The sequence below is a fragment of the Pteropus alecto genome, unplaced genomic scaffold, assembly GCF_000325575.1.
Source record: "Pteropus alecto unplaced genomic scaffold, ASM32557v1 scaffold131, whole genome shotgun sequence".
Classification (NCBI taxonomy): Eukaryota; Metazoa; Chordata; class Mammalia; order Chiroptera; family Pteropodidae; genus Pteropus; species Pteropus alecto.
The window spans coordinates 20,270,146-20,285,706 of NW_006434709.1; the positions used below are offsets into that span (position 1 = coordinate 20,270,146).

A 15,561-nucleotide genomic window follows, 5' to 3' on the forward strand; every position below is an offset into this window, starting at 1 on the left:
GAGAAAAGTAGGAAAAAAAATTAATTCATCTGAATGCCTTTTGAATAGAACTTAAAATGTATAAAAATATATTGGGGCTAAGTGTATAATTCTATTGATGCTGATACCTTCTGGACCATGCCCTGGGTCTCCTGGACTCAATCTGTTTGGGAGAGGACATACCTGTGCATATTCAATAAATAGCCCAGTCCTAAAAACCAAGAGATCAAGATATTCATTCATCTGCCTCAGCTGCCAATTCATCACTTAACTTCCCTGAGTCTTGTTATCCTCAAAGGTCAAATTGAGGCAGAACAGGTGTTTACTACCAAAAAAAACGTGATGGGAGAATCAAGAGAAAAGGTACAGATTTCTGAACAAATGTATTAACATTGTGTGGTCCCATGAGGGGTGAGGTCAAAACCCATTATTTTCCAAAGCCCCCACATTCCTGATCGAACAGTGCAAAACTGTCCTGTGCTGGCTGAAGTGTAGCTCGTGCTGGAGAAACCCACCATGCATCAGAGGGCACAAACTGAGCTCTCTAACCTTGAATTTCTGGCGGTTCAACTCAAGAACCCTGATGTGTCACTATCTGATACTGAATGCCATTTCTAGGGGATTCAGGACATGGGGGCTCTTGGAAAACATAAGGTATTTGAGTTTATCAGGTCATTTCTGCATCCTGCATTATTACAGATTTGTTCACTGAGGAGTAGTCAGGCAGGCTTTTCAAAACCAGTCTATACTACCCATTCTTCAAAAGCCACCTCCTCCCCAAAGCCTTTAATAACCTTCCCTTGGGCAATGATAACACATCTGCCTCTATGGAAATGTTTGGGTGAGCAAATGGGAAGCTTATTGAGTGCATAGAACCCTATCTTCTTTACTTTATCTCTATCTTACTGGTGCTCATTAAAAGTGTTGAATTAGAAATTGTGTTCTAGGTCAATGTTTCTCAGGTTTTTTTATTTTTATTTTATTTTTACTGAAACCCACAGTAAGAATTAAGATTATCATATAAATAAAACTCATATACATAAAACTGAAGCAGAAGTTTTATAAAGCAATATTTACCCTTACTGCATGCAATGGATTCTGATAATTTCAATATTGTTCTCTTCTATTTCCACATTTAAAACTGCTGTTTGAGATCTACTTAATTGATTTCATGACCTCAATTGATGGGTCCTCACCCATAGTTTGAAAAACTAGTCAAGATGTGCTATTATTCTCTTTTCTCATGTCTTTCTCCCTCAAAAAGAATAGATCCTCCAAAAAAGTAGACAAAAATTCTAAAAGTTCTTAATTTAAATTTGAAAAAGGTCAAATGATACTTACTTGCCTAAAATTCCATTAGAGAAGGCACATGGCAGCTTTACTGCATGTGGGCATCCACAGGGCTAACCTCTTGAGCCATCAGAGATAAGCTGCTGTCTGGATCTCAAATAATATTACTGTAATATATACATAGATAACTTAAAAGGGAATTAACAGTATACATTATCTTGATTATATTTTGCTTATATACTTTTTGGTTTTTGAAAATACCACCTGCCAAGTTGTTTTCCACAAAAGGATCACTGATTTATACTTCTACTAAAAGGTTAGCTCAGGACCCAATTTCCTCACTCTGAAACAGATGTGATCAGTCTTTTCAAGTGGGCATTTCTCCCTTTGATAATGCTGGGGGCAGGCACCAAGACTTCCCCTTCAGAGCCCCCATTTGCCCTTCGCACAGAGCGGGGCCTGGGCCCCAAGAGCAAGAGCACAGCTCTAACGAGAGCATGCACATGTGAACCTTGCGAAGGGTGCTCCGTCTGGCCTCCGAATCTTCTCCTAGCTCAGGGAAGGGCTTTAAAACACATTCCCGGGGGGGTCTCATTTACTCTCCAGGCACTCGGGAGACTGTCTCTGTCTACAAAACTACTGTACATCCCACCCACAGGGGGACAGCCACATGACTCCATTTTCCTGCTTGTTTCTGAATCACTGTCTTATCTGTCTTCCTCTCTCTTCCCCCCTAAAATAGTTGGCTCTACAGTTGTCTGTGCACAGTCATATGATAAGCAGTGATAAAGAAAAAATTTTAAAGAGCCAAGAAAGGATAAGGAAGCTGAGAAAGAGACGTGTTCTCCTGCACACGGGGGTGGGCTTCTAAGACTCCAGTTTCCTAGAAACAAAGCCAGCAGATCAATTTTAAACCTTTAGCCCCAACAATGTGAAAGAGTGAGGCAGACTGTTTTAGCTACGAAACCCAAACACAGTTCCGTTAGGGACTTCGGGAAATAGGATCTGAGTTCCACTCTAGTCCCTACCAGAGACAACCTCTAGTCTCAATTTTCCCCTCTGTAAATTTTGGACAAGCCATGACCTTTCCCCAAATCCCAAAGTGGTTCACCATTACTACTTTCATGTGTATGACATGTTTCATTTCTCAGAGGTATGCTAAATGCGTCTCAAAACCCAGCGAGGTAGGCAGAGCCAATATGACCATTCCCATATTATAGCTGAGGAAACTGAAGTTCAGAGAGGTTAATTCCTTCCTCAGGTCACACAGTTCATTAGTGGTAGAGCTGAGTTGATAAAGAATAAGCCAGAAAACTGTGAATGTAGCACTCTGTGAATGTATACTAGCCTATAAATGCTGGAAAGCAGGCAGCAAATACAAACTTTGCAAACCACAATCATTTCCTATGTAACTCACTGCAATGAGAACTGCCATCTAAGGCATGCCCTTCAGATGGTAAGCAGCCCCCAACTCTGCAACCCTCAGATATATAAAACCAAATCAAATGGACTCCGACAACATGATAAGTCCCAAACCACATAATCTACAATTTATTTTTTACAACAGAATTCTATTAATAATAGCTAACATTTTTGCATGCTTATCAGTGACAAATACTTTTCCAAGCACTTTCTAATCATTATAGTGTTTATTCCAAACAACAAATTAGATAGATATTATTATTGATCTTGTTTTATAGATGACAAAATGAAGCATCAGGGAGGTTATACACTTTGTCAAAAAGTAACACAGCTAGTTCAGGGGTGTAACCAGGATTACACCCCACCTCCTCCCTCCACTGCAAAGCCTTTGCATTGAACCGTGATGCCATGATGCCAACCACTTCAATAGGCAATAGCTAAAATGTATGTTTTTTGCTCTTTCTTTTAAAGTCAAAAAATACATATATATGTGTGTGAATATATATATATTACATATATACAGAAATAGATATAGATAGATGTAGATGTAGATATAGATATAGATACAGAAATAAGATATATTACAGGAAACTGTGTTTGGGGAGGAGAGATGTATTGGAACTCTGTGCTTCCTGCTCAGTATTTCTGTAAACCTAACACTCCTTTAATCCATTTCCCATTTGCCCTGAGAATACTAGCCTGTGGCACTGGCAGCTATAGCATTTACCCCGAGATGACTCGCGGATTACAGTCCTAACATTACCTCCAAATTTTGCCACAAAATATCTCATTTTTATTATTATTTTCACATCACTCTAGTAGATCGCTGGTCTTTGGAAATGCTATTTATAGCATTCTGTTTTTAGTAGTGGTATTTCCATTTACAAAATATAGCAATTCTCGATCGCTGAAAATGTCAAATCCTAGAAAATGTAGCATTCCTACGCATGATGTTAACATCATTCTCGAACACTTGTTAGCCGAAGATTCATTTGATGAATCCAATTTGTGTATACATTTCTGTTACATTAGGATTAGAGACAAGTTCCATTTAGAAATAACTCCAAGAACAGGTTTTATATTTTATTTTCACATTGAAAACCAGTCAGATTTGCTTCAGCCTCAAAGAGCGTGTTTATGTAAAATTAAGTTAATGCTGGCAGTGACCTGAACTTTTTTCCCTAAATGGGAAATGGGTCAAAAACTAGTCAATTTCTTAAAATAATGCTGAAATAAAAGATAAAAATCCTGTCCATATGTCAGTATTCTCCCTTGCCTTTTTCTTTTTCAAAGTACATACAAGTGTATGTATGTGTGTGTAATTTTTAAAATATTAAATTCTTCTCTGCCATAGAAGAAAGGAGAACATTCAAGAACAAATCTTAAGAGCATCTATTTATTTAGGTAAACATTATATTAAATATTAAATATTATCATTAATTTATTTAATCGATCGAACATCTATTATATGCAAGGCAATATGCCAGGTATAAGCATAAAATGTCATAAGTTTTTACTGTCAAGGACCTGTTCTGCCCCTACAAGAGAACAGAGACAAAGTATATCCAACCGTCAACACTAGACATCGATCATTTTAAATGGAGGGCACAGACTGTAAATGTTACCAGGATTCTAAGGACCAAAAAAGCTGTAGCCTGAAAAGTTCTAGGAATGATGGCCCACGTAGGAGGGAGACTTGAGTAGGTGGTAACAGTATTCCAGGAATAAGAACATGCAGAATCAGAATGCAAAGAAAAATTGCTTTGGAGGACAGAAACAAGCCCTTATGGAGAAAGTTCCTAGCACACACCATGTGGGATCCACTTAGCAGAAAATGGGAGAAGGGTAAGGGTATCAGCCATGCAGAGCCCTGAATGTCTGGTTGATGATGAGGCTAGACACTATCCTATAAGCAACTGGGGTAGGAGGTGACAACTGTTGTTTCTGAGTACCTTGAAAGGGTATTTAGTATCCTTGCATAACTCTTGCACAAATCTGAATTCTGAAGAAGCAGACTAATAAAGAGACAAAAACCAATCCTAAAGCAATCATCAAGAATTAGAACTAAGGCACTTGGAACTTAAATGAAATAGTATTTTCTAAAATGAAAAAAAGATTTTTAAACCAGCTAGGTGGTCATGGCTGGGGATTATACACTTTCTGTGGATAGAGCCCTGATAATCACCATGAGAAAAGGGAGAAGCTGTGGGGTCCTGTAGCACATAACAGGCCAATGGGATGGACTGGACTTCAAATGTTCAGGCAGGAAACTGCCTCCATCACTCCAGAGGCTCTCGAAGGGGGGCCCTGATCAAAAAAACATGTCCCCTACTTTTAGATAATGCTGGAATTACTTTAACAAGATGCTAAGCCTTCCATTTTAAAGTGACTGCAAACTTCCCTCCTCTGCCCGCAGAGGGACAGAGAGATGATCCTTGTAAGCATACGGTAATCTTTTCAAAAGGCTGGCTATTCTTCAATTTACTCCTTAGCAAATCTCATGTCCTCGTCAAAAGCGAAGTCCTGCTCTCTAAACGGAGCACCTTTGTGCACTGCCTACATTGGGGCTGGGACAACAGACCAATCAATGTGCACTGCATTAGGGGCTGGGCTTGCAGAAGAGACACATGGTAGGAAAATGAAGTCAGATGCTTTGACTCAAAGAAATGGGACATACACCTGGACCACAGCAAATTGGGCTATAAAGAAGCCTCAGACCTCATTTACCACATTAGCCAATGCAGGGGATGTTCAGGTCAAAATGCAACATTGACTCTGCTTTTAAAAAATGCAAAAGGGAGCAGTGTGTCAAGTCCACCCACTGGGACTGAAGCCAAGCCAAGGGCAAGCAATCCACACTCTCCTCAACTCCCAACGCGGGAGCCAAACTAAAAACGGCCAAAAGTAAAATTCTAATTCTGTGAACTTGGAATTCAGCAAACCCTGAATTCCTGTTTCCTACAGCTAGCCTATTTCAGAGAGAGGGAATTAGAGAATGGGAAAGGTTTTGCTTGAAAGTCCTCAGTTGGTAATTACTAAACAAAATCTTCAGACAGAAGCACAATTTTGCCTGAATCTAATAATAAATCTTACTTGCAAATATTTACTATAATAATTATTGCCATTTATTAAAAAGTTGTTAGAAGCCAAGCACTTTTACATGTTTCATCTACTACTATAACTGTACAAGATAGCTATTATTCCCATTTTATAGATGAGACTCGTACAGATATATTAAATAATTTGCCCAATATCATGCAGCCCAAATTAATAAAACTAGAATTTAAGCCAGGACTGACTGACACCAAAGCCCACAGTATTTTTTTTTAGATTTATGAAAATATTACATGAAGGATGCTACGAAGCTATCCTCTACCTTTATCAGTCCTATCAAGAAATAAACAAAAGAAAATTAACTGGAAATACAGCGTGGGAGATCGAGGTTTGCTCTCAGAAGAGATTTCCTTGATAATCAAGAGTTCAATATACCATAAGTGATTTTGTTCAACATTTTGCTCCAAGCAAAATTCCTAGAACACAGGAAGTATTCAATATATATTTGTTGAATGGCTGGCTGGCTAGTTGGCCAGGTGGCTAGATGGATGAACAGATTAATGAATGAATGTCCATTCTATCTGCTGTTCCCTTTCTTTGGATAGCTTGTTTTGATTTGTTTTTTGTTTTGTTTTGTTCTGTTCTGTTTTGTGTGTGTGTGTGTGTGTGTATGTGTGTGTTTTAATGAAGCAATAATTTTTGGATTGCAGTCCTACTTTAATCTCACTGGTTTCCTGATGGCCCTCATAACCCAAAATGCTAGAAATTGTTTGTCCAACATTTGTTACGCTCTTCTTCCAATTTAGAGGAGTTCCCTTCCTTATCTATCCAGATTCCATTTTCTTCAAGGCCTGGCCCAAAATCTTACCAAGAAGCCATTGCTATTAGAACCCACTGGAATCCCCTTCTCCTGTGAATTCCCACAGTTCCTCAATTTCACTGTCCTTAAAAAGATGTTAACACTGAATCCCTCAATGGCCCACTTGAGGAAGGCCATTCCTTCTTTTATCTAATTTTTCAAAATACTAGTTCTACGGTGCTAATAATTTTTTCACAAATAAGAGCATTGTGCGATGATATCTTCATCTTAGAAATACGTGCTTACATACACAGGTGTACAAGTCCCTTTGCTATAGGCCATCTTGGAGATTTTAATATACTAATGTGCATTTGACTCTGTAATCTTTCCCAGCCTCTTTTATCACAGCAACCTGAAAATACTCTAAGGCTCCTTACTCTTTGGATGATACTCTGGCAAACACTGGTTGGTTATATGCTCCAGTCTTGCTGGCTGATTGATAATTCTCTCAGCTGCCTAAAATGGTTTAGATAATCATCAATCCAGAAGGTAGGAAGATGGATTCATAGACCCTGCATTCTAGAAATTCTGCTTGCTTGTTTGTTTGTTTTCAGAATATTCTTTGAGTAGGTCAGTGATACATAGAAAGCTCCATTTTAAAAATAAATGTATTTTTGTGAGACTTGAACACTAAGTAAAGAAGCAAGCTATCAAAAATTGCTTTGTGATTTTCACAACAATGAAGAAAGATGAGAATGGAACAAAAGCAGAAACTGGCAGTTTTTCAGTGGAGATAGACGTAGCTTCGTGGAAAACAATAAAGATGAAATACTATCAAGTGTTAGGTTGAGCAAAGTCAAAGCCCAGAATGCAGACAGCCAAGTCAGGACTCTTGTTAACATTGGCCTTACAGAGCATCTAGACTGTGCTAACTTCTGCTTTCACACATGTGGAATCTAAGGTTCAACATCACTAATTAATAGAAGTCACCTGACTCCCTGTTCAATAAATTTCCCAGAGAAAGAGAAATATATTATCCAATCCTAAAGAGGTAAGGTCTAGACATCCCCAGCTCTAAAAGGCTTGTAATAAGCCCTGCTTCTTAACTGTAATTTTACATGCCAGTATATCTATGTTATTCCTTGATTAATATTGTGTCTCCTACTAGATTACATACTCCATGAGAGCAAGGACAAGCTCCTGGCATGGTGACTGGAATATAAGGCATTCAATAAATATTTGCTAAATTAATAAAAAGATGGCTGGGACAATGAGTGAACGTATCACTTTGTCCACTGGTTAGATTCTTTAGTGGGTTCCAGCATCATTTTTTTTTTAGCACCATACAGATGATGAACTTCTAAGAAGGGCAGAATCTAAGTCTGATTAAAGAATGCTGTCTATTTGAGCTTCTACAAGACAGATCCCATAGAGTAGGCTTTTATTCAACCAAATGATGACTGAGCAGGTTAGGTTACATGGACTTCCTGAGTGGCTCATATCCACTGCGGAAAGACATTTTCTGTTCACAGATGCTTACATTTGTCTGGGAAAAGATGACTGGCACCAAGAGATGCTATAGTTTGGAGTGGGGAAAGGACATAAGCAAAATCAAAGTCCTTTTTTCTCAATGATTATTTATAGATTCACTCACCATGATTTTCCTAAAACCTCTTGAACCTGATCACATTTTTATTCTGATATACTTCCTGGGATCATTAGCTAAATGAGTTTACTCCTTGGTGGCAAATAAAAGTGACTTTTTGCTAGCTTCAAAACTACCTCTCTAAGACTTCAAGATGAGGTAGAGGGGACCAGGAGGGGATGCAGGCAGGAGAGGTCTTCCTTTCTGCACTTGGATTTGGTTACAGGCCTGTGTGTCTCCTCTTCCTCCCAGGCATGATATAACACAGCTCAATCATATTCCCTCTGCAGTTTCCACTCTGTTTAGAAGTCAGTGCGCTACAATGACAACAGTGTGTTCATGTCCTCTTGATTCTCCCAGTACATTAGACTTTTGGCCACTTTACATGGGTTCTGCCAGAAAACTAGATTTCGAACAGGTGCAGCCCTGCTGATTAGCATTATAATAGATGTAATTACTTAACAAGCCCATATATACCCAGAGGAACTTGGAAAGAAATGTGTTTTGCCGAACGTAGATTTTATTTATGTAAAATACTGAAGGCCTGCTCTGGAGTTCTTTTAATCTTAGTAAAACCCCTGGAAGCTTTGTCTGCATGTGCCTCAATGAGCTCTGTGAGTTCAGGCGCTGGAATTTAAAATTTCACTTATTGTTGTGGCCAAATACAAAGGGTTTTGTACCTTAAGCTCTTAAGAGAACTTAAACTTGATTTTAAACTCTGCAAAGGAAGAACACATAGGCATTTTCCTTATCCCCTCATCCCAGCATCTTGCATGGGCCCTGGGCACTTAAAGGGTATACAGTTCTGACTTTTAGAAACCTTGGACCTGATGGAGATGCTCCAGCTTGGTGCAAATTGCCACAAGGAAATAATATAGCATTCTCTCATAAAAACATCTTCAGAGATCACACAGATTTTTATAAAGTAAAATATCTTTTTCTTCTTCCTTCTTTCAAGCTATACAAAAAGATTGTTTAAGAAATTGACCTGACTGCTTACCATACTGGTTTCCTCAAGTAGACTTCTTACTTACTCCTGGGAGACTGAAATGATACCATACACAACTTTTGTTTTACCAAGACCTCTGTATTTATTGTAGTGCTAGATCGTAGTAAGTGCTAGGGAATACACGCTTATTTGATGGAATTCATTCATTCATTCAACAATGTGCCAAGAACTGTTTTGGATGCCAGCAGTAAACAAAAACTTTTGCATTTACGGAACCTCTGTTCTGGCATTAGAGATAGACAACAAAGATAAATAAGAAAATATATACTATATTTTTATCTGAATATAGTATATATTCATTACCTGAATATATACTATATACAGATAAAAGCTGAAGCGCAAAATGAAACAGGAAAGGAACATATGAAATGTCAAGGAGAAAGTAAACTTTACATAAGATTTCCAGAAAAGGCCTTACTGAGAAAGTAATATTTAGTAAAGACTTGAGCCATGAAGGTAGAAATATTCTAGAAAGATGGAATAGCAAGTACAAAGACTGAGGCAGGAACATGGTAAATATTTTTAAGGGGTGTCCAATGGGCCAGCATGGCTGGGGGCGGAGTGAACAAGGTAGAGTTAGGCAATGGGGTCAGATAGTTCATAACAGGGGCCTGACCATGTTAGCCTTGTAGATTATGATGAGGACTTGGGTTTTTACTCTGGAGGGTTTGTGAGCAAAGTGACATGACCTTATGAAACTGGGGAAACCTTCTGGGAGGCCGTTGATATGATCCTGGTATGAGATGATAGGGACTTGGGCCAGAGCGGTGTCAGCAGAGGTATGGAAAGATGATCAGATTTGGGATATATTTTGAAAGTAGAGACAACAGATGCTGCTGACAGACTGGATATAAGGTGTCAAGAATGGCTTTTCTAGCCTGGGCAGTCAGAAGGATGGCGTTGCTATTTCTTGAGATGGAGAAGACTATGAGAGGCTAAGACGAGTGAAGGGAGAAATCAGGTATACAGTTTTAGATATCACTGAGGTTGAGATGCCCTTTACACATCGAATGGCAATGCCAAGAAGGCAGTAGCACGTATGAGTTCAGAAGCTCAAGGGCAGGTATGGGCTGGAATAAGGAATTTAGAGTCAACAGCATTGAGAATGTATTTAAATCCACAAAACTAGTTGAAATTAGTACAGTAAAACCAGAACGACAGCTCCCAAATATCCCTGTTTCCAATTATTCATATGCTTCGATAAATAATTAACCTTTGACCACAGTGGCCACAATCCCTAGACTTCCCGAAATAATCTTATTTCAAGTAATTCTAATATTTTCAAAATGGCAATTTGTTAAGTGTAACTAAATTAAATTTATTTTTAGGTTATGTGAGACTTTTCACATCAATACATTTATAAATCAAGGAGAAAAATATCTTTCACTGGATCTAAGTCCTGATTTAAGATTCCAAAACTATGAATACACACATATAATTCTTCAAATATTAATATATTGTTAGAATACATTGTTGCCTGGCCCTTTACTAAGAGCTTTACATAGATTCCCTTATTTCTCACAACCCTAAGAGGAAAGAACTATTGTATTCCCATGATACAGATGAAGAAGTAGATTTATAATAGATTAAAGAAATAGGTTAAGTCACATGCCAAAAGCACAGAACTAGTGAGTGGTAGAAGCATCCTATGATTAGAACTCAGAGATTCCAGGAAAAGGGGCCCACTGAGGAGCTACAGAACTGAGGGCCTCAGATGTTCTCTAAATCAGCTTCTGGTCAAAAACACATAGGAGAAGCCGGACAGACAGACAAGGCCTGACTGCCCATGAGGCCTGAGGCCCTTGAACTTCAGGGCCCCAAAGCCATGCAGCTATCTGTGATAGCACTGGGGCAAGAACTAAGCCTTAGGATAGCTATTAAACAACCAATTATGTACCAAAGGGAGCAATATTAGATTAGAAGGCAAGTTCATAGGAATCGGTGGTGAGTAGACTAGCATCAGATCCATGGAACCCCAGCTACCGTTCAAATTCAGGGTTCAGGAGCATAAAAAGGGTGCATCGATCATTTCCAGTCCTCCACACCCCCTTTCAGGTTCCTTCCCACCCACTTCTATTTAAATAATGATGGAGATTTTCAGAGATCCTCTAAGATTTCCCTAAAAACGTCCTTAAGATAGAGATAGAGACGAATATTGGGGCTCAAGTAAAAAGTAAAAGAATCAATATTTAAAACTATTAAGTAAATAACAGCACAGGCAATACTCAGATAAAAGTCTTAAATTTGGGAAACTTGATCCTACCTGGTCCTTTCTGAGAGGCACCCTCAGTTTTAGCCATGCTTCCCTGTGCTCCAGCCCTGACCACAGACATTCTCTGCCTTTATTCCAGCTGAGTCCATCCATGCCTATGGAATGCTGCCCCTCTTGTAAATACCTCTATAAATGTTACCCACATTTCACACCCAATGCATGCCTCCTTCCAGGAACCCTCCAGATTCTTCTAGCTCTCCTAGCACAAGCCGCTTTTGAATTCCTTTAACATACTCATTTAGAACCTAATTGCTACTTAAGTGTCCATCTGTATCTAGTTAGTGCCATTTCCCTAGTGAAATGGAAGCCCCTTGAGAGTCACCAATGGTCTCTTTTACCTCTGGATTAGAGTACTTAAACTTCTCTGGTTGGATCTGAGCACCAAACAGGAACTGGGTGAATACATTTGAATTCTTTTGAATGAAGTATTCTATAGCAATGAGAGAAGCAGCTGTTTCATGCTCGCCATATTTCCTTACTTCAGGCCAGATTTCTTAGCCACACCTGAGAAAGGGTGTATCTCTTCATTAATGCCAGGTAAAGAACACAGAGATCTCAGCCTGGGATCTTCTACCCAAAGGTATGATTCTTTAGGTGTCTCCTGGCTGACAGGAAAGGGAAAGGTGACTTTAGTCAGCCCAGGTGCAACTTGTCTGTTTCCAAGGGCCAGTCACTTCTGTGGATGCATGCCCACCCTCAGGCTGGAGGAACCAGAGCGGCCACAGCATCCTCTAGTGAAAACAATGCTAGATGAGCAAAGAGAACCAGCTCCACTACTTGATTCACCATCCTATGACTTTAGCCTTTCTGCAGCTTAAGTTTTTTAATATTTCTAATACCTGTTGTACTTAATTCACACATGCAAGGCAAAAGAGATGATTTTGAAAGCACTTTAAATTATCATGTGCAATAAAAACATTCAGGGACATAGCACATGAATCTGCAGGGAGAACAGACTGGGAGGCCAGGGGGCTTAGCTTTCCACCGGGCAAGTGGGGGGCAATAAGAGGTGTGGGCATTACTTCCAACCCCCCTTTGCCTGTTACATCACCTTGGGTACCCACTTAGCTTCTCTGGGACATAATGTCCTTGTCTGTAAAATTTGCCTGTGCACTAGATAATCTGGTCTAGAGCCAAATCTTATATGCATTTGATAACCTTAGAGAATGATAACCAAGCAAGACCAGTGCCCAATGCATGCTTCACTGGAAGTGCTCAAAAGGAAGAATGGTGCCCTTATGTGCCCAGGGTTTGGGTGGGCCCTGGCAAAGCATCACCAGAGGCACTCAGAAACCTCCCCCTCCAACCACATCTGTTTTGTGGACATAAGCAGACCTGCTGTTCATTCTATCTGTTCTCGGACTCCTGTCCAACTCCCTCCTCTGCATACACAGCAAAAGCCTCCATTTCTTCACTAACAATGTCATGTTTTTTTCCTTCTCCTTCCTATTCTAAAACAGCAAAAACTTCAAAACCACTGGTTTTAGTGTTTAGGTCTGTATCTGAAATTAGTTATGCCTTCAGCTCCCCCTCAGACACACTGTGCTTTCCTGAGTAAAAGGACTAGTGGCCACGTGTGTAAAGGACATAGGGAATGAATGAGAAATCTGGTGGTGGGAGGGAGGCAAAGGTAAGGAGCATTGGTGAAATGGAATAGAATGGAATGGCACTGGGTTCTCTGAGATTCCTCAAAGGTTTGCCTGCTTCCCCAAGTGTAAGTCACAAATCTCCTAGGGTTGTGCTTGGTGTGATATGTTGGAGCTTCCCTACAAGCCATGTAACCATGGTTTCAGGCAGGCTACCTCACAGCCCTGAACATAAAGAGAACAGGTTCTTTCCTGTTTCCCCCTAAAACCTCATCTCCTTGAAAAATTGTAAGGTAATAAGCCAAGGTGATTCATATGCAACCTCTGACCCTAGGGCAATCCTGAAGTTATTTGTTCTCAAATAGAAGGTGATTTCTCTACATCTCTCCCTGAGAAGCAGATACCTCTCTTTTTGTGTGGATCAAAGAACCCTGAAAACCTATGCACCTAGAGCCACACCTGCTCTTGGTAGAAACATGAAACAAATCTGAAAATACAGAAATCCATTTCCTTGTTAACACCATCTCTCCAAGAACAGCTAAAACAAGGTTGCTTCTCCCTGCTTCTCTGGGTGCCAAGGTTGAATGCATTTGGCTTACAGTGCATGAGGCAAGGCCTATTTCCAAGTCCCTAATGTTCTGAAAATGTAATCAATTAACACAGTCTCAGACTTAGAAATGGTATCTCATTGCAAGGTATCTTGAAAATAAAAACAAGAAAACAATATAACTTTAAGCAGGTTTCAAAGCATTGATTTCTAATTACAAGCAGAACCATTTTTGAAATACAACACTCATTCTGGAAGGGTGGGCAATACACTGGGCAAAACAAGCTGAGCTGACGTTTCTTGGACCCTGGAGGGGACAGACATCCTAGAGAACACATTTTTCTCTCTGTATATTGGAAGATGAGCTAACTACCATCCAACAGAATAGAAGCAAGCTAGCTTCCTCCCGGAGGGGAAAATAAAGCAGCTTCTTACTCGGCTCCGCAGGACAAAGCCAGGACGTGCAAGAAGGCTTCAGTCTAGAGCTCCACGTGCCTCTCCAAGGACAGAGGAACCCACCCACACAAAATCACACACAGCCAGCCCACCACGCGCCTGCGGAAGACGCCAGGTTCTCCGCCAACCTTCAAGCTCTGGAGGCTCAGGGCTCTCCCAGCCTGCAACCTCCCCGTAGCACCCGCTGTCTGGAGGGGGCAGAAAGCCAGACCCTCTTTCCAAGTCTCATCTTCTTTGCTCCAGTGCCTACTTCTCCCCAGCTACGAAGTAGACTATATTTCTCCAAGGTAACTGAGACTTACGTACCAGATGACAGTAAGTCCCCGCGCCCCACGACCAATGGCTAAGGCCGTTAGTCTCCCCCTCCCCCCCACTTCCACCTGGACCCCCAGCTGGGCTCCTGGACTGGGAAGCGCCCGACTTACCCAGTCCTCGAAGTGGCGACTCCCGTTCTGCAGCAGCTCCTCAAACTGGATGGTGCAGTTGGCCACGAAGTCGTCGTAGCCGATGGGGGCATCGTGGAAGACGGCCAGCTCGATTTTGCGCCCGTTGCACACATCGGTAACGAACTCGTCGTGCCAGGCCGGGCTGTTGGTCTTCTGCTTGGTGGCGGTTTGGCCGATGCGCGAATCGTCCACGTTGAGGGCGATGTAGGGGTCGAGAAGGAAAGTCTGTGGCCGGGGTCCCACTGCATGGCGCAGCGACCAGGCTGTGGGCTTCAAGCTCACGGCCTCGCAGATTTTGATCTTAAGAAGGCCATTGAACACTACCATGGTCGGGGCGGGGAGTGGGGGCCGGGGTCACTCCGTCCGCCCCGAAGGCAGGATGATGAACCGACGCCCCGGCGCTCGGAGCCACAGAGACTCCTGGGTCCCCTGTCGCCCCACCCCACACTCTCCCTACACCTTGTAGCGTTGCGCGATGCCGCGGGCGATTCTCAGCGAGTGCATGTATTTCCTCGCCCGGTTCCTAACGGAAAACAGGGAGGGGGGGAGAGCTGGGGGACGTCCGTGTTTGGAGCAAGTCTCTCCCCCCCTACCACCAGCAGCACCTCCAGAAGAGGAGCTGTCGGCTCCGCTGCCAGCCGTGAGGGCTGTCTCGCCGCCTCGCTGGCTCTCCGGGTCCGGGCTGCAGGGAAGCGGGCGCCGCGCCCGGCGCTTACCTACCTTTCCGAAACATAATCCCCGGGAAATTTCGGCTCCGGGAGGGCGAGGGGGCGGTGGGACGGGGCGGGGACGAGAACCGGGGGCGCAGATTTCAACCCGGATCCTCTTCGCACACCCAGCGCCTGCCTCTGACCGCGCGGGGAGGAGGATGGACCCAGGGATGTTCAGTCTATCCGGAGGGATGCATGTCGAGAGGAAATGATCCTCCTCGGAGCCAAATTTTTAAAAATCCACAAGCCTCACAGCCAGCCCAGCCGCCGCCTCTTGGGCAAAGCAGCGCCGCGCCGCAGTCAGCGATCCGGAGGCGCCAGGAGCCCGGAATCTCACATCCGCGCG

General features: G+C 41.9%; 1 protein-coding gene across 1 annotated transcript in view; it reads right to left on the reverse strand.

Annotated features, from left to right (window-relative positions):
• The window catches only part of PRKCE (protein kinase C epsilon), a 449,749-nt gene extending 434,194 nt beyond the window's left edge, over positions 1-15,555 (reverse strand). Inside the window, exon 1 of the mRNA XM_006909689.3 lies at positions 14,485-15,555. Within this exon, the coding sequence (XP_006909751.2) occupies positions 14,485-14,832 (348 nt within the window). The 5' untranslated portion in view covers positions 14,833-15,555. The remainder of the gene's footprint in view (positions 1-14,484) is intronic.
• Positions 15,556-15,561: the final 6 nt, after the last annotated feature.